Raw genomic sequence first — 19,715 nt, forward strand, 5'->3', positions numbered from 1 at the left:
TATCAAGAAAAAGTAAAAACCTCAAATTTTCCCGCTTCTGCAGCCAAATAGAAGCAAAAATCACAAAGCTATTATCCAGTACTGCCAGAACAGTTCGAGGGACTGATTAAAGGGAGAATGTGAACACCTAACACTAATTAGGCTTCATAAGTAAACATTTAACCTAGAAACAACAGCAGTGTTTGAAGGTCATATTGTAACACAGTGTAACACAGTTCACAGTGAAGTTGGATCTAAAGCTGTTGTCATACGGGGCACAGGCCCTGGAGACTTTATTGGAAATGATTGCAGAGGTCGTCTGTGTTCTTAATCCTGTGCTTGTCTGACATCTGTAATCTGTGCAGTCCACTGTGAATTTGCTGCCATATTTCACAGGACACAGACACATCCAGCATAAATCTGCATATAATTAATTTAGGCTTTTATTGTATCGTTATTACTTTTTGCACAGATTCCTCGCTTTTCTGCCGTTTCCTTCCCATTTGTGTCGAGACTTTTGGTGGTTTCGGTGGAAATTATTAATGACAACTCTGATTGGCTTTAGGGTGCAAATTCAGGAGGTTAATCCAGCTGCCTAACAAGGAGATCCATTCAGAGAGAGATAGAGATGGAGAGAGGGCCACCAAATCCATCAAAAAGAGGAATGTTGAAAGCTAATGAGATCAGTGACACACATGGCAGCATTTGGTTTTAACTTTCAACAGGCTCCATACATGCGTCTTTGTATTAGTATTAGTTATTTATTCTTTGTAATCTGGACAGAAAATGTAAATGAATGTCATGCTCAAATGTTCAGGCAATTTCCTAAAGTCTGTATGTAAGTTGGGACAACCTGCAGGTTTTGATAGAGACATCAGTATTTATGTCAATATTAGCAAAAGATTACACCACAAAACATATGATGGCACTGTAACAATAACAGACTATTGCTTAGTTTTACTCGTGTCTCTGCAAGAAAAACAGAAAATATCTCAAATAAATGTTTGAATTTAAGACATAAGCCTTTTATTTCAATGATCACAACAAAAATACTGACACAGACAGAGCTGAAGTTCAACAAACGATAAACCTTTATCAGCTCTATAGCATCTAGCTGATATTTTTTTCTTCTCCGTTACAGTACATTTATTCAGCAAATTTATCACTGTTGCATATGAACTTGTGTCATTCATGAAGGAGAGACGTTTCATTGCAGAATAACTGACAGGCTTATTTTATTATTCATTTGACATTTTGCTCCAAATTCATGTTGAGAGCTCATTTTAACAGTAAAGCCGGTGGTTTATTTTGAGTGGAAATGATGAATAAATAAGCAATCCAGGCAATGAATATTCAAGCGGTGTCATTAACGTACGTCTGGTGTGGTTAAATGGCAGGAAGGCAGCAACATGATTGCTGGTTAATCACTTGGTTGATGAATTAATACTGGTTGCCTGTTGAGCAATTCATATGTCATGTATGTAAATGGCACTTGTTATCAACCCAAAACCCAGCATGATGGGATACCATTTATATTTTAGTGTCTAAACTGTATATTATTCTACATTGATTTTGAAATTCTATACACAGCTCCATGAACTTGTCATTTAAACATTTTGTCGAAGATGCCCTCATTTATATTTGAATCCAGAGGTAGCCATTTTTAAACACAGCACTGTTTCTGTATGGCACTCTCAATCCCATTTGAAGTCCTGTCCCACAGTTTCATAGAATTTGATATTAAATGGCCTATAAAACTCTTGCAGCTGCTCTATGACCTCCTGTTCGATCTGTACGTGAGTCCTGCCCTTGGATTTGCCGAGGCAGCGCGGCTGGCTGCTGCTCTCCGGCTTTTTCAGACAGGGGAAGCCTTTGGTTCGATTGAAGTAGAAGTGCTTGTCCGTGATTATTCGCTTCAGTCCTAAGAAGTCCTGAACACGGCCCATTTCCCCTGCTGGATCAGTGATCAGCCGCTCCCCGCTCACAAAGTGCATCTGGGAGAGGCGAAAGTACTGCAGCCAGTTCTCCAGGTGCAGAATATACATCCCGATCTGAATGGCGTTCCAGGAAGAGTCGACGAGACCCAGACTTCTGTTCTTAAAGGCCAGCTCTTCAAACGTGGGGATGTCGGGCTTCTTGGAAAGCGTTTGCGTGTAGTCAGAGATTGCTCTTGTGACAGGGTTACGCACCACAACAATCAGCTTGGTCTCGTGGGACATGCTGAAGATGCGTCTGGGTGCCTCTCTGGTGACAAAGTAGCTGGGAGTTTTCTCTAATGTGATCTGGCTGTCAAGTGTTCGTGGCATTAGTCCCCTTGGGAGAGAAACACAAGAATAAAACACACATGGATGAGTCAGCAAGTGTTGTCATCCCCTGTCCAGGAGCATTTCCAGGAGTATTTCCAAAGCATTGTTTGGCATTTAGGGTCGTAACATTACACTAAACACACTAAAGAAATAAAAAAAAAACACTGGTTGTTTGTGTCAAATTTGTCAGAATCCTTCAATTACAGAAGCAAGCAAATTTAATTTTCTGATATTTAATAAACAGAAAGCAAATTATAGGTGAAGTATGTGGTACTCAGTGGTGGGAAAGCTATTCAGTAAACTAAGCAGAAGATTAATTATATAAACACTGCAATATAAAATTGTATATTTAGTATTCATATTTAACAATCATAATAGTTTTAAAAAGTAACTAGTATCTATAAGCTGCAAAATAAAAAATAGTGGTGTGAAAAAGTACTTGTAAAAGTACTATATTTGCTTCTGAATTGCAGTAAAACATTTGAAGTCTCAGAAATACTAGTAAGTACCTCAGAATTGTGCTTATGTTGCTAATTGTTTAATAATTACTCTTCACCACTGACAATAAACAACAGTTGAAAACACCCAAACACAAAGTTAAAATATTTGTTAGATAATCGCTGGTGACAGGACAGTTTGTACAATCAAAACATGCATCATACTTATCATGATCATGCTGCCAAGATAACAGCTCTGCAATCTATAGGCAAATGTTTCCACTTTGGCTCAATTAAAGCTGATTAACGAGCAACAGATGTTGGCTTTTGAGACGACAAATGGCTCGGCCACAATTCAAAGATCATCCTCACTTTGTTCCATGTGTCTTTTAAAAAGAGAAAGGATTCTCCTCCAGCACCATAACTCTGTGGTATGGTGAGAATAATTGCAATATAGTACTATTAAACTGGTCTTTTACTCATGTAATTACAGAAAATAGACTACCTGAATTTCTCCATTTCTCAGAATTTCTCCATTTCTGGATTTCAAGTAAGTTATTGCACAGCTGCGATGACTAAACACCACATTTTCTTTATTATTTCTGGGGAAAGGCTTTGACTAAAACCTAGCCTTTTTCAAAGTTTTCTCTTTCAAGGTAGGGGTAGCCATAGGTTACCGCAGAAGTCTCGGAAATATTGATCCATTTAGCTTTATTTATGAACCCTGAGTTGTTGGCTTGGGTGCCTCAGGGCCACTAGGCGACTATTAATCTTTTATGAGAACAGGGTCTTTTCAAGCAAACAGCTTTGCTACACACTAACAAACTCGCAAATTTCCAGGAGGTGCAGAATCTAAACACATCTTTGGCCGTGTGCTGAAGAAACTGTCATCATTATCTGGCTTGTCAATTCCAAACATTTTCACCATCCTGTGAGATGAATGTTGTGTAGATGACAGGATGCTGTACGTGCTGTTCCAACATTACAACTATATATTCGGGCTCAGAATGTGAACACGTAAAGTTAAAGGTCACAGATAGTGCTGTATACATGTTATTTTAAGTAGAACAATGTTGTAGGTAGTGTGTTTACATGTACACCATAGCATGGAGGTGCTGGGAGAAAGGTGCTCATAAAAAACAAATTATATTGAAGCAAGAGATTTCACTCTGCTTTCACACACACACACACACACACTGGCTGTTTTTGAATGGATACAGAACACCAAAGTCCTATTGAGCCTGTCCATCAGAGGAAGTTACAGCATGTGCTAACTTATCTTGAGTTATTGATTTTTGTTGCTGTTCTGTTTGTTTACTCCCAGTGAGTCACACTGGATAACTTATATGACTTACATGACGTTCCACAGAAGTTATACAACACCGAAGGAAGTGATATAGATGAGATAGAAATAGGGGCAAATTAAAAACAACAAAAAAAAGCCTGAAAGGACTCATGCATCTAGTGGCACCATATTTGAGATAAATTACTGAAGTGTGAAGGCAGGTTAAAATTAAGGTGTTATTTTTCTCATGAGAGACACTCTGTTACTTTGACATTTTTCTTTCTGGTTTCTCTCTGTCCTGCTGTTGTTCTGACTTGAGTAAACAACTTTATGAATACACCTATAAAAGTCACCGCTCCACAAGTCAGTCCCAGAGCCCATTCACATCAGGTATTTTATTTTTTTCACATGTTGATCTGGATTTCTATCTGGATAAGGTGAAAGATGTAATCAAAGGGCTTCTGGATAACATCTGCAGGTGTTCTGAGTTGCACTGTGATTGGATACAAGCCGAGTGGAAGTACAATCAGTAGTAATCAGTAGCACATTTTTGGTGAATTCTGGAAGGAAAAAAAGCCACCAAACATGTTGAAAGGTCACCTGACTCCACCTTTCTCCTATCTCAAGCTGTGTTGCTATGAGACATAGATAAGCTCCTTTGCAGCAACAGAAAAATAAGTACCCTCCAAATCAAACCCCAAGAAAACAGCCCCAAAAGCTGTTTTTGTCATTTTTCAACTGCTTGAATTTGAGATTCACTGTTCGAGCTGTTCTGAAATGACTCTTTTTATTATCAGAATTTTTGCAATAATATTTGAAAAGTCTACAGGAGCCCGAAAAAAAAAAACTAAATTATGTTATTCATGTCTGCAGGGAGCCAACAGGACAGCAGTTAACAGCTAACACTAAGGTTGCGTGCCCATCTGCCTGCGCAGAATACAGCTGCACACACCCTTTCAATCATCTGGTGGGTCACCGGGACCGATGGGTTGAAAGTCTAGTGTGTAGACTGTGTATATTGTTATAGGTGATCTGGCAACTTGTGTGACATCAGACAGACATATAAAACTATTGGATCTGTGTAGATCTGCAATTTTTTTATAATGAATTTTTACAGCCATGCAAATTACATTTCCTAAGATGAACTACACAACAAGAGAGCACTGGGAAAATGGCTTTGAAATACAGGAGGAAGCCAGGAAAAAGAAGAGTGTTGGCATGTATGGCAGTGCACATGCTGCATGGGCCTCAAAAACAGGGAAGCACAACAAAGCCACTAAGTAGTTCCAGCGACAATGTCTGTTCACTGTTATAAACTACTGAGCTAGCTGCTAACATCTCAGAGAGACACAATGGTAAAAGAGTAATTAATTGAAAATAACATAACAGAAGCAAGCAAACTGAGCAGGTGACTCAACAAAGAACTAAACAGAAACTGGACTTGGTGCAGGTGATTTAAGCACAGGAGAGGGGAACGATGAGAGGAAACAAGAGGAGTTGATTGGCTGGGGAAAACACTGGGATCAGAGCAGACCTAATGAGGCTGATGCAGGACAGGTGTGCAGAAAACCAGGAGTGTGAAGGAAGGAGACCACACCCACAGAGAGCGAGACAGAAGCGAACTTTAAAACACAGGGAAATTACTTCAGGCACAAGCCTTACCTTAACACTGTTGCAGCAGCCACAATCAACACCGAAAACACATAAAATAACTAAGCAGAAGCAAATAGCACTCGGCCCCCCACCTTAAAGTTACCCTTAAAGTCAGAGAATGATTGTGGTCGTGGTTAAAACAGAGCAAACGCTGACAGCTGGCAGGAAACAGAAAGGGGACAGCAGTCTACCTCGTGTCTGACTACAAACGACTGGTGTGGTCATTTTTACTGCATGTTTGAGCAGTACCTCAAGTACAGTGGTGGCTTAAAGGTTAGAGAAGTGAGCAGAGTTGATTGTGGTTGGACCGGGAAGCTTCACAGCTTACACTGCTTTCCCTGGATAACTAAAGGTAATGTGAAAAAACCTGCACTTGTCTATTGTCTATTCAGTGGGCTGTTTAATGAACTGTTACTGTAGCCGAGTAGAACAAGGTGCAATCCAATGATCAAAGGATGCTAGTCTTGATTTCTTTCTTTATCTTTTTTTTTTTTAATTCAGAACTATTAATACACTATGCTAATGCTATCATGGAGCAGCGAGGCCAAACGATTAAGCTCCAAGTTGGTAGTCTTGGGAATGATGTTAATGAGCAACCCTGGGCCTGTAATATCTTAAAAACATTGTCTTGATCTAACATTTTGTAGTTGGGGCTCATGTTCATTTATCTAACTCACAAAATTAGCATCTACATGTGAGCCAGCTCTGCCAGAGCTGTTTTTAATGGCTGCTTATTAACCTTTAATGACTACATGTGACACAACAAACAGCATTCAAGTGATGAGCAGAGATTTAGTGCGTCTGATAAATCATTTTCTATGCTCATCCAAAGACACGGCAGCAGCAGTGGCAGCCTCATTTTCAGGCTCGTTACTGAGATAGCAGGAATCAGACCAGAAGGGGAACATGTGATACCTGAGGCAGGTGTCTGTACCAACCATCGAGATTTTTCACTCCCCATGCCCCCAAGAAAGTACCAGCACTGCACAGCATCTGAAATTACAAGATAAAATTGAGGGTCTTTATGGAAGTTGGTTGTGGTGTACTAAAAGCTTTTCAGTTCTTGCCTGGTGATGATCATTTGTGGTTAGAAAATCTACTTCATTGTAATTCCAATGGACTCCCTTTGAGGGGAATTGCTAAGGTTTTTGACACCTTCGGCTCTTCATCAGTATGCAGAAAAACAAACTTTAAAATGCACTTTAATGTGAACATCGTGCTTTGTGGGAACGGCACGTGGGACCACACACTCGAACACACACCATGATTAACTGACATTTGAGTGAAGTGCTCTGATTGATTACCGCCTTCTCAATCAGAGTCAACACTAAATTCTTTGGTATAATTTACAGACCTCTCCCCGTTTCTTGGTGAAACTTTAAGTCAGGATGTATTACAATCTCGCCTGTGACATTTTAATCACTCTGGGAAAATGAACTCAGGTGTGGAAGAGCTCCTCGATGCTGGAAATGAGGCCTGGTCACATTGAAGAAAAAGGGTGAAAGCTAATTTGCTGGAGATGCCTCAACGTTACATTTGCTGGTGTAATTACACAATTTGTGTTGGTAATTTCTGCAAAAAAGGCACATATTCTTATTTAAGTATGACTGAGTTTGAACTTCTAAACTTTTAGTTATCATTTTAAAAGGTTGATGCGATATTGCAGTGTAAATAATAAAGCAATCCAGTCCTCCAATTACATTCTTGTATGACAGAAAGGAGCCTGGTTGGTTGATCTTTATACAAGCAGCATTATTAATTAACCCTCAAATATCGGTTTTGCTTTTGTGATGATAATTTAATAGTGTACACTGTGAACCAACTGAGACATTTTCTAACTGTGCATAGAGCAGAAAAATCATTGCTCTATCTGTTTAAACACAGAGGAGGCACATTACAGGAAGTCATAGGAAAATGACTGTGAGGCAGCCACTAATGACTATTTTTTATTGTGAACTTTTTGACTGTGTCCCTTCACAATGGGGGGTCTTTACAGTATACTACAGTGTGTGTATAACAGTTTCAGTGTGGTGTGCTGCACAGTAATGCACTTTGTGAAAACAGATGAAGCAGTGCTAAAACTAAACAGACTTATTTAGAAGTTGCTCCAGCACTGCATGTATCTATTATTAAATATATTTTTTATAACTGGAATTCGGGCTATGGAGTCGACATAAATTAACCACTTTGCCAAATTTTAGCTTTGCTTTATACTATTCTTACAGTTCTGCTCTGTAAGGATTTTATGAAATGTTTTATGTTAGCTTTATTGCCCACTCCTTCTGCAACTGTTCTGTTCAGATAGTTAAGGTCAGCAGTGGAAAGCATGGCAGTCAGTGCCACTCACTGAGCTGCAACGTGCTGAAAGATAGTCTGCATATTGTAGTGACCCTGAAAGAAGCTGCTGGCTATTTCGCTGAACAATTTATCTCTGTTGCTGCAGTGGAGGCAGGAGTTCACGCTTCCCTCTGGACGTTGCTATATCATTGGGGTGGAATAAGGTACAGACATGGATGTCTTTATTTTAAAGTAACAAGAACTCCCCATTAAACCCAGATAACACCACTCTCCTGCAGTGTGCAGCTCCACTGGGAGAACATGCTACACCTTCCACAGCAGCAGAACCAACACAAGACAACAATTAGACTGCGGGCCAATCACAAGCAAAGCTCAAGACAGCAACAGTCATATTGATCCTCAGGAAAATCAAAGTATGTATACAACACATGAAGTATTTACATCAAAAGAAATCCTTTTGATATAAAATTCTGTAAATTAATCCTGGTAATGATTACTTGACTTTTGCCATTAAGTTAATGTCTGGAAAATGCCCAGTTCTGATTCTTTGACTACACTCAGTAAAGTTTATGGGAACTTGACAAATCACATTTTGAGATTTCTACCACAGAAAATTTTAATTTAGGCCTGTTGCTGGGGCAGATTTGTCCAGCAGGAATTTATATTAATTTATAATATTTAAAAATTTTAGGGCAATGGCCAGTAGTACTCAGCATCTCCCTGTGTTTCAACCACAGATCACAATTAACAAACTTTACCAATCAAAACCTCTCTGACACACATTAAAAATGAACTGGTGCAGGGCTGTGGTATTACATTACAGCCTACAGACTGTATCCACCCACTGTATGTGACACTGCATACATGTAAATAAAAAAGCTGCAAATTGCTGCATCACCTAAAGCATGAGCATGATTACTGTGAAGACAAGCAACGAACAGCAGGCTGTTCAGCTCCAGGCAAGTGTCTCTTTTTGAACAACTTAAACTTCTAAAGAGCAACCCGAGTTCATCTGGGATGCAGACCATCAGAACAAGTAAAGGTCAGCTTTGAATCATCTCCTTGTGAACGATCAATGAACTCAGAATTTATTACTGTCATTTCACTGTGGTTTGAACTTAAAACAGAGTGTTGCATATTGTCAGTTCAAGACGAGTTCTCAGCAAACACTGGCAACACAAATACTAAATTGTCATGCAACGAAGCTGCCCGTGTAGAATGCCCTTATAAAACAACAAACAAAAAGAAGAACTAATGAATGAATATCAAATGCCTTTGGATTAATCATTACAGGCACATACGTTTTAAATGTGAAATGTAGGCCTCACATGTGAATCATCTTGCCTGTCACTTGTAGTTAATCAAGGTATATTGTGGTGACAGACTATTACTAATAAAAGAGTTTAATGAGTCGGAGGATTTTAGGCAAACACTGATTTGATTGGGATTTAACACAGAAACTATTAATCACAATGTGAAGTGCTTCTGTAGGGGCAGAGAAATTTAGACAATGGCCTTTACCTCCCACTGGACAACAACTGTTTGTCATTACAAGGACTGTTAATGAACCTTGCCCATTAAACAATATGCAGGCCCACGAGCTGACCATGGAAAGGCCCAAATCAAAGTATCCATTACAGCCAGTGTTTGTTTGGTCTCTGGAGTAATTTAACAACAACAACGGTTACACAGTAAATTATCAGAAAAAGTCTCCCGGGCTCTCATTGCTAGTGTGTTATCACAGTAAGCAGCATGCAGAGTAATGATGATCTAACACAGTATCAATGCAATTTGTGAAAAAGTTACGAAATCTAATCAATAGGCTTGGAGTGCGTGGACACAAATTGTCCATTGTGTCCACTGTCCATTGAATCCTATAGATAATATTTTCTGACTATCTGAAAACCACTGTGATAACATGTTGGGTGGTCACTGTCTCGCTTGTCCAGAGAAAACACTGCATTCGAAACAAAAATGTGATATTTTCAGGAGTTCAGACTTTCATTAGAAGTACTGCAAAGTCCAAGAATATGTAGCATGCAATCATAAAAAAATTAAAATGGCACTTTAATGTTGATGTCGTAGTCTTCTGACTGTATTATAGATATGGAAAGCCATACAACAACAGTGCTATCAAGAGTAGCCAAAAGAAGAGTAAAATTAAAAAGAGAAACAAGAATCAGCTTCATTGACAGTATATATATTGTTACATACACACACTGAATTCATCTTCTGCATTTGACCCATCCTTAGTTGAACACACACATGCAACACCCGGCAAATTACATGCAGTGAAACACACACAGGAGCAGTGGGCAGCATCAAGCGCCTGGGGAGCATATTGGGGGGTTAAGTGCCTTGCTCAAGGGCACATCAGCCGGCTAACGGAGGGGGGGAGCATTTTTCGCATTAATCACTCAACCACACCCACATTTTTCCTGCCCGTCCGGTGGGGGAATCAAACCGGTGACCCTCCGAGCACAAGCCGCTTCTCCAACCTCTAGGCCACGGCTGATCATACAAAAAAAATACAAAATACAAAAATACAATATATATTTTACAGATTAGTTTTTAGTTTTAGCTTTCAAGCATTGTATTTTTGCCCTAAGTTGCAGCAAAAATCATTTTGTTCATTCACCTCACATGATTTAATATTATTTTTCGAAACGTGTGCTGATTTGAGGGTTTTCAAGTTGCAAGCTTTCTGCTTTCAGAAAATGACTTGGGGAAATTATGATTCATAAAAATCATTTGTCCTGAAATGTCCTGCAAAGCCAATACCACACACAGACGTGCTTCCCATGCCTTCAAAACCCATTAACAGTTTGTATTACTCAGGTAGACAGTGCAGAGAAAATGTTCTCATGCTGTGTGATTCTCATAATGTCTGGACCACAGTGCTTCCTAAAAATGGCATCGTCCTCTTCCCTGATAGATCCAGTCTCCACTGGAGAGGTTGCTCCATTATTAAAGTATCACTCACTTAGATTACAGCTGCGATGACATCTGATCATTAATCACCAGCAACAGAGGCCTGCTGCCTTGAAAGTCTATTAAGAGTTAACAAAGGGCAGTCCGCATGAATACAGCAATCCTGTGGCCAATTCAGCGAGGTGAGGAACACGGGTGAATAACAATTTGGCGCTCTGAGAATCAAGCATGTATTTTTTTTTCTAAATTAATTGAAGACAAATTGGTTGAAAACAGCAGACTGACTGAGCCAGGTGCCTTGCAGTAGAGGATCTTCTCAGCATCAGGCCTGTCATCAGCCACATTATGGAACCAAAACACATTCATAGCAGGACAATACAGTATTGCAATACTGCACGCATAAAAAAAAAAAAAATCGCATAATGTATTTGACCTTATACTAAAACCTATTTAATCGCTGTCATTTCAACACTAGGCTCTTGTTTTCCTTTGAAATAACAATTATTCATAGTTTGGTCTGCAGAGGGAAATGACTGACACTTGCTCTCCTTGAACAATAACATGTTGAATTGAGCTGAGCCATGAGCTGTCACATTAACATGTGGCACAGGAAGGTGTCCACACACAAATGAAGACGCTCAGACAGTCAGGAAAGCCTCTGCAATCCTAAATTCCACATTATCAGACGAGGCTCAAAGCTTTTTGTGCCAATTTGATGTATTTTTTGATGAATTCCCAACTGGCGATTTCAGCTGATGACCACATAAATTCAAGTCTCTTCAAGCTTTTATAATGCTGTCAAATCACCTGTGTGCCTGGTGAAATAAAAATGTTTTATAATCTTATTATGCACATGAAATGCCCTTCATGATAATAACATTGTGAATGTGTTAATTGATGATAACCAGTTGTCCTTCTCCTGTGCATGTCCTCTCTATTAATCACCTATTTGTGCTATTTGTGCAGTTTTACAGCAGCACCTTGCCAAACACACATGGAAATTTTGAGAATTTTCATCAACATTGAAGCTCTCAGAAGTTCTTCTTTACAGTGTGGCCTCCAGCAATGTGACAGTCAAGGATATTTATAAATGGAGAGCGGGCGGTCCAGACACTTTTAGTAGTTTTGCTCTTCACTTGGATGGTGGGAAAGTACCAAAGGACACAGGATAGGGGAGACACAGGAGGAAAAGCTTAGACAGGATTTGATCCCTGGTCAGTGGGGAGTGGGGAGCAGTTAACAAGCTGACAATCTCAAAGCGTGAGCTAAGGATTGCTGACTGCTGGATGTTTCCAGAATCACAATGTCTCCAGAATGAGACGAGACATTTTGATAGTTTCACTTGTTGAAGCTCACATAAAATTTTAATGACTTTGAAGACAATGGAAGTGACACACTAGACATACCATCAATCATTTACTGCTTGCCCTACAGAAAATAGCACATGCCACTCATGGCTTCATCAACAAGCTTGTTTCCTGAAAGCTAAATGTTTTTTTTCCAGATATGTTTTGGAGTGGGAGTACACTAAATAATACCTCCACGACGTTCATTTGAACATTTTTTCCACTCAAGGAACAATGTTTACAAAGTCAACCATTTTAGTCGACATTATTTAGTACTTATTTTAGCTGAAACCATGATCGTTTTTGGCAATGCTAAACAAATGGTTTTGAAGCCTAAACAAACTGCAACAATGTTAGCTACAGGTAGGTTGCTTACTGAACGTCACCAACATACGGTGACATAAGGCAATATAACTATGATATACTGCCTGGACACCAGACTGATTGTTGGTACAGTGTTTCAAGGTAATAGCTGTTGAGATTAATTTGTCTGGACCAAAATATTGGTTTCTTATTGGATAAACTGCGACTGGCTCACAGTGTATCCGCAATTACATTATTTCCTTAATTATTCTATTAAAGGAACTGAAGCACCATCTTTCTGTGTTTCGACTGGTCTCACCAGGGAAACGTCTCAAAAGGAGTTGTTTTGTAATTAATGTTAACCACTGCATGTCTCTGAGCTGCACTGAAATGAAGAAAGCTCATTAATAATGCAGAGGTACGCCTTAGCATCCCTCGCTGTATAATGTGCAGTTTTCTGTGTTAAATGAGAACCATCTAACTTTCTGTCCTCATCAACCTTTCTGATGATACTGTTCCACATCTCCCTGCCTCCCAGAGCCAATTAATGTGGTCCTGGAGAATATTTGTAGCTACAGCCTCTCATACAATTTCAACCCTTCTCAGGGAATCTACTGGAAGTGTTTCTGACTCCCGCGAAATCAATAGAGCTGAGATGCCCTTTTAAGTCTTGATGGTGTATGGTGACGTGTTCTTGTTTGATCTTTATGATTCTGTGGAGGATGGAAAAAGTGGCGAGAGAAGTGCAAGGAAATTGGTGGCAGTGAAATGTCTGTTTCATCAGGTCCTGTATCGTTATGTGAATGCCTTGGTACAAAATAAATGAGGCCTTGTGTGTGTGTGTGTTCTGTTCAGGAGGCACAGTAATGAACATGGCAACATTTTTCTTCTGAGACTAAATGATCTGTCACATGCTTAATGTAACAGGACAGGTTGTGCAGAACAACTGGCCAGTGCACTGAAACCGCCGACAATTAATTTGGTGTCAAATGTTGTATGTTTCTGTTCAGCTCAACAGATATTAGCAACTTAGAATGAACTGAAAGTGAAACAAGGTGAAATGAGTTTTAGCTCTTGTGTTTACAGAAAGATTAGCGCTGAAAACAAGTCAAGGATTCAACGTGTCCATTGTTGGCTTATGTTGACACCACAGACCATGAGGTGTGATTGGACAAAGCTCATAAGTGGACCTTGTGTTGAGATTATTTTGTCCCACATGATCATCCCTCAGCTCAAGAGTGATACTCGTCGACTCGTCATGTCAAAATTAATTAGCATGTTGACATAAAATGAATCAAGGGCAAATGTAATAACCATTAACCACTGGAGTCGTTAATCAAGACATGAATTAATCTACAAAATAAAACAGATCAATGGAATGCATATAAAGACAAGTTTGCTACCAAGTTGACTTTGATAAGATTATTTTGCCAAACTTTTGGCACCAAAGTAAAGAAGGAACCTTTTTGATCAAACTTATCTGTTCTTCTTACCTTCTCATGGTAGCATGTTAGCAGTTAGCAAACAGAGATTTACCATCCAGATGCTAATGTCATGCCATGAGAGCGTTAATCCTTTTGGACTGACAGTGTAAGGTATTTAATTTACAAAATGACTTGTCATTAACTGAAATGGAAAATTAGTGATGGTCAATAAACAAATGATAAACAAAAGCACAAGCTTTAGTGTGACTGACAACACTGACATCTGAAAAACATTACAGCTTTTCGAATATTAATTAGATTTTCTCTGTTTATGATTGTAAATGGAACATTTTGTTTTCTTTTTGTTAACTGCATTACACACAATTAGACATCAGTTTTGCTTTTTATTGTTTTTCCAGTTTATTTTCATGTGTCCTGGATGTTGTGTCTTGTTTTATCATTCTCTGACTTCTGCTTTGCATAGGAAACCTCTCATCTTTCTACACCGGTCACCTAATGAAACTTTTGTGGTTGATGAACGTTTTTTTTTTTTTTTAATCTTATCTTTAGGCTAACATATTTATGGATCTGGAGCTGCATTTTGAGCCAGCTGTATGAATTTCATTTCATTTAATGCCTGTCAAAAGTCTATGGTTGAAATGTTGCTTAGATTGATTAATTGAAAATTAACTGATAGATTCATAATAAAACTTGATTGATTGATTGATTGGAAAACATTTAGTCCAACTGATAACTGGTGTGCAAAACTACATATTTAGAATGTACAAACACAATATGTTACTGGCTATAGAGATAAATAGGACAGTTAATCAAATTGAAGGATACTTTATGTGATGTGCTGCCAACAACCCAAACGCTGTGACAGATAATCACTGCGGGCCTAGTCTAATACAATGAGCATCACTCAGTCACCTGTCAAGTTGGATAACAGCTGCTTCAGCCTGAATTAAACCAGCCTTGTGTCCATGGTATTGTTAAAGTATTTATCTAGAATCTATGAACTGTCAGCTTATGACAAGTGTGCAATATTACAGCTTTGTAATTTTCCACAAGTAGCACCGTATCAGCGCGGGACCTCAATTTATCTTTGCTTGAATTTGGAGTGACAGAGAAAAAACAAGATGGAACCTCTTTAAAGCCCAAACCTCGCCGATCTAATAGTTTGCTTACTGATGAAGTAAACGGACGCTGTTGCCTCATTAGGCTGCATTCAGAGGGTGGATTTATGTGACGGAGGCTTGCTGGTTCAGCAGACGTTCTAACGGCTGGGACAGGAGATATCTGTTGTGATGATGTCTGATCTGTTCCGGTGCAGAATTGGAAGAATAAGTCACAGATATTTCTTTCTGCATACTAAGTCTGCTGTGTTCAGAGGCTTAACTGTTGTGTTGATGCTTGTTAATAATGGAAGGCCTAGGACTGACTCTTGTATGTGTAAATTAATCTTCACTTTCACCACTGGGCTCATGTTGAATGCCTTCATCTGTCGAGGTAACAAACTAGTACCTTTGTTTTTGAATTTTTCGAAATCAGTTTCATTTGTGAAATACAGCGATAAAGATTAACTGCCTGGAAAGCAGCACTTTTACTACAAGTTTTACTTTAGCGCGTTTTTCAGTTAAGCACTCAAAAAGTAAATGGCTCCTTTCTCTTCTGAAATGACATCACTATATAGCTTTGATATAATAGACAGAAAATGACTGGAAGTTGCAATTAAAGAGTAGCCTCAATAAACATGCAAATTACTGAGCAAGTGTTTGCTTTTTAACTTCTGACCAGGGGATTCTGGAGTGATTTTGTGTCTTACATTAATGCAGTTTTGTAAAATTATAGCCTCTGGTTCATTAGTTTGAAGATGAAAAGGACCGATTCTCTTCTCAGGAATATGGAGGAGCTTTTGAGATAATTCTATTGTACAGCCAGTCTTTGTGCGTGTGTGTGTGTGTGGGTGTGTGTGGTGGATTGTCTTCTTGCATTTTCATGAGTACCCTTCTTTCATACTGACATTATCTAAAATGCACTTTCATTTTGTTTTCTGCATTTATTTCCAATCTGAAATTAACTGACTGTCTATGAAAGTACAAGTTAGGGAAACCATTAAACATCCTGTAATTTGATCATCAACAGTTATTGAAAAAGTTGAAATCCGAGGCTGCTAAAAGCCAAGTTAAAATAAAAAAAAAGAAAACTGTGTGCGTGTCTAATGAGATCTGTGCAAACTAACGGCTGAGACATGATGGGCAGGCCCTTATATACATGATAATTTCATGCTGCCTCTGCTGTTCAGTCCTGCCGTGCAGCTTCTTGAGAACAGACTTCATCACTTGTTTCACGTTATGGAAGCTCTGCCCTGTGTTCTGCTCCTGCCACACTGGTGGCACTGTGGGTCTGTGAGCAGAAAGCTGTATGCAGCTCCAACAGTCGGACATAAGTAACACAAACACCACCAGGCCTTCTTTGGAGGACATTTGAAACAGCTTTAGACACTTCATGCTCAGTTTGGCAGTGAACGTTTTTTTGGTTTTTTTGCTTGAGAGCAACCGTGAACTTTCGAGATTAAATTCAACAGGGGTCATCTAGATAGAAGTCAGAAGGGACCGTGTGGAATAAGAGGGGGTCATGGGGGTGGGGTGATGATTTTGGCTCGGTGCACTTTGTGAGCGCCTTTGCCTTCATCAACCAACGTGAGAACATTCTGTGCATTTGGTGTAGCCCGTCTGAAGCCAGCTGGTAAGCTGGGGTCTGCCTGTGTTTTCTGTATGGCTGGCTGTGATTGTTTGTGTGATCTGATCTTACATCAGCCTCATGGAGCTGTGTATTCGGCACCATGGAGCTCTACTGACAGCAAATGTCTGCAGAGCCGAGAAAAACAACATCATACAGACTAAAAATGTGAAATTGAACGTGCGATCGTGGTGTGCTGCTTGGGTGTGTGTGTGTGTAGTTGTGTTTTCATGTTGGTATTTGTATATAAGTGTGTGTGTGTGTAAAGAATTTCCCCTTGGGGATAAATAAAATAATTCTGATTCAGACATAATGTCTTGGTGCACACACACCTCAGCCAGATGTGTCCCTTACAATGAATTATTGTCCATGACGGAAGCTCAGAAGTGCCTCTGACTATAACACTGCTCTCATGAAAATTTGAAAATGAACATTTGACATGGAAGTATCTGCATCAGGATTTCACACATCACACAAGTCCCCTGACCAGCAGAACACTGGAGGGGGAGTGGGGAGTGCCAGAAGTGAAAGCAGTGCGCCTTAGTCGACATCAACAAAGCAAAAAAGCATCTCAAACGCTATTATTAATTCAGTATTTGATTCATTTTGCCTCACCTGTACCAGTCAAGCCCTCTGTCATAGTTTCTGTCGAAAAAGTGCGGCTCTGTTCCAAGAGCGCGCACATCTGGATGTATCCGGATGAACTCCAGAACCGCTCTGGTGCCGCCTTTCTTTACACCCACAATTAACGCATTAGGCAGCTTCTTATTCCCATATTTTTGCGCAACACTCATGTTTCTCAACTTCATGTCAGCCCAGTGACTTCCAGACGGGGCAGGGGCTTTACTTCGCTCGCGGAGATCACTCGATCCTGGCTGGACAGCAGACTCATCCAGAGCGGACCTCACTTCCAGCGAAGCGCAAATGTCCAGTTTTCCAAGAAGTTTCTTCCCTCCTGCGTTCTTGCCCGGTGGGCATCTTTTCCCCTCGTAACCCTGGTTTGTCATGATTGTGCTGCGACAAAAAAGAATACTATAGCATAAGTAGGTGCAGGACAGTGACACGGTGAATATGAAGGCGAATCTGGCGCTGAATCTGCTCGTAGATGTGAGGAACCTCTGTGCCATGTCTCCATGGGTTCAAAGTGCTGCATGATTTTCCATCGGAGTCCCCCTCCTCCTGTCTTGGTCTGCGGTCGGAGTCTGGCAATAATACAGGTTCTAAAGTCAGGCAGACTGGCATGTGAAGATAGGGGTGGCTTCTCGAAGGCATCAACTGCGCGTAAGTCGCGTTATTTCTTTTCATAGGCTGCTCAACTGTGCGAGAAAACTTGGGATAGAAAAGAGACAGAATATGATTACAGCAGCTTCCTGGAGACAAAATGGGTCGGTCTTCCTTGTGAACAAGTTTCTCTCGAGTAGTGTGAAGTGAGACTTGGATCAAGATGTCTTAGAACGAATCCCTGAGGAACCCATGTACGCCCATCTTTATAGTTCGTCTCCTGGTTCCGTCGATCGTTAGAGAGTCTAAAAGTCCTGCGCGTCCTCGGTGTCCCTTAAACTCTCAGCAGCGCGAGTGTTCTGCTCGCCTCAGTGGGGATTTCGATGCTCAGCCCACCTTTCCCTTTCATAATGAAGTTGTGAAGATATATGCACTTAGGATACCGGCTATAAATATTTAATCAAGCTCCTGACGTCATGGATATGATCATAATTCCATATGCGTTTTGTCTTTTAAAGAAACATCCTTAACATTATGATAACATGATATTTGGAGCAACAATTCGCTTCCTGAGTGCTGGCAGTTAATATAGAGAATCATTTCAGTTTTTAGTTTCAGCACTGTCGCCAAATGCTTACTCAGTGTGGGGTTTTCCCCTGTTTCTCTCCGATTCTCTTCTTTTTGTTGAATGTGTTGTTTACACACCTGTAAAGTGTCTTGAGATAACTGTGTTATGAATTGGCACTTTAAATAAAGTTGAATTCAATTGAATTACTTTAGGATGTCAGAGCTGCACTATGTGTGTTCACTGAGGTTCATCAGAATCACAATCAGAATTCCTTTATTTATCCCTGAGGGGAAATTCTTTTTTGTACAGACATTGCACTTGCAGTTTTCCTGACCAGGAAAGAAAGTGAAAGATATAAAAATAGGATAAACAACAAGATAAGTATAAATCTAAAAAATACAGGTATTTACATGTGTAACATATATAGATTGTATATATAAAGTGAGTGTGTCCATCACAGTGCAGAGTTTAATAGTTTGATGGCGACAGGCAGGAATGATTTCCTGTGTCGCTCTGTGGTGCATCGTGGCAGTATGAGTCTGTTGCTGAACGAGCTCCTGTAGCCGATCAGCACATTGTGGAGAGAGTGAGAGGGAAAGTCCAGTATAGTCCTTATTTTGGACAACATCCTCCTCTCCGACACCACTGTCAGAGAGTCCAGTTCCTCTCCCACAACATGGCTGGCCTTTTTAATGATTCTGTCTGTTAGTGTCCCTCACCCTCAGGCAGCTGCCCCAGCAGGCAACAGCATATGTGATGGCACTGGACACCACCGACTCATAGAACAACCTCAGCATCGTCCTGCAGATGTTGAAGGACCCCAGCCGCAGAGGCGGCTCTGGCCCTTTCTGTAAACAGTTTCCACGTTCTTGCATCAGTCCAGTTTGTGGTCCAAGTACACCCCCAAGTATTTGTACTCCTCCACCACCTCCACAGTGGACCCTTTGGTGTTGATAGGGGTCACTGGAGCCTTAGTCCTCCTCAGGTCCACCTCCAGTTCCTTGGTCTTTGTCACATTGAGCTGTAGGTGGTTTTTCCCGCTTCATAATGTTCATGTTAATGTTAACGTGTCTTTCAAAAGAATTCACCAAAAAATACCAAAGTTTTGAAAGCAGCCATGAACTGTTTTGTAATCAATTTTCTGCTGTGCTGCAACATGTTTGCTTTTCACTTGAAACAGAATGATTCATCAAGGCTGAGCTTTCTCTATGTGCTGAGT

The 19,715-nt window shown here is 40.1% G+C and overlaps 1 protein-coding gene across 1 annotated transcript; it reads right to left on the reverse strand.

Moving 5' to 3' along the window:
- Positions 1-982: 982 nt before the first annotated feature.
- hs3st2 (heparan sulfate (glucosamine) 3-O-sulfotransferase 2) lies at positions 983-18,481 on the reverse strand. Its single transcript, XM_046416390.1, has 2 exons — positions 17,323-18,481; positions 983-2,292 (listed from the first exon to the last, which is right to left on the reverse strand). The coding sequence occupies exons 1-2, from the start codon at positions 17,832-17,834 to the stop codon at positions 1,674-1,676; spliced, it is 1,131 nt and encodes a 376-aa protein (XP_046272346.1). The 5' UTR covers positions 17,835-18,481; the 3' UTR covers positions 983-1,673.
- Positions 18,482-19,715: the final 1,234 nt, after the last annotated feature.

This window comes from Scatophagus argus, chromosome 16 (assembly GCF_020382885.2).
Source record: "Scatophagus argus isolate fScaArg1 chromosome 16, fScaArg1.pri, whole genome shotgun sequence".
NCBI lineage: Eukaryota > Metazoa > Chordata > Actinopteri > Scatophagidae > Scatophagus > Scatophagus argus.

Coding starts and splice junctions, on each gene's coding strand:
- hs3st2 (XM_046416390.1), bottom strand. CDS start 17,834: ATGGCACAGAGGTTCCTCACATCTACGAGCAGATTCAGCGCCAGATTC. Junction 2,293..17,322: donor AGAGGGCTTGACTGGTACAG/GTGAGGCAAAAT, acceptor TTCTCTCCCAAG/GGGACTAATGCCACGAACAC.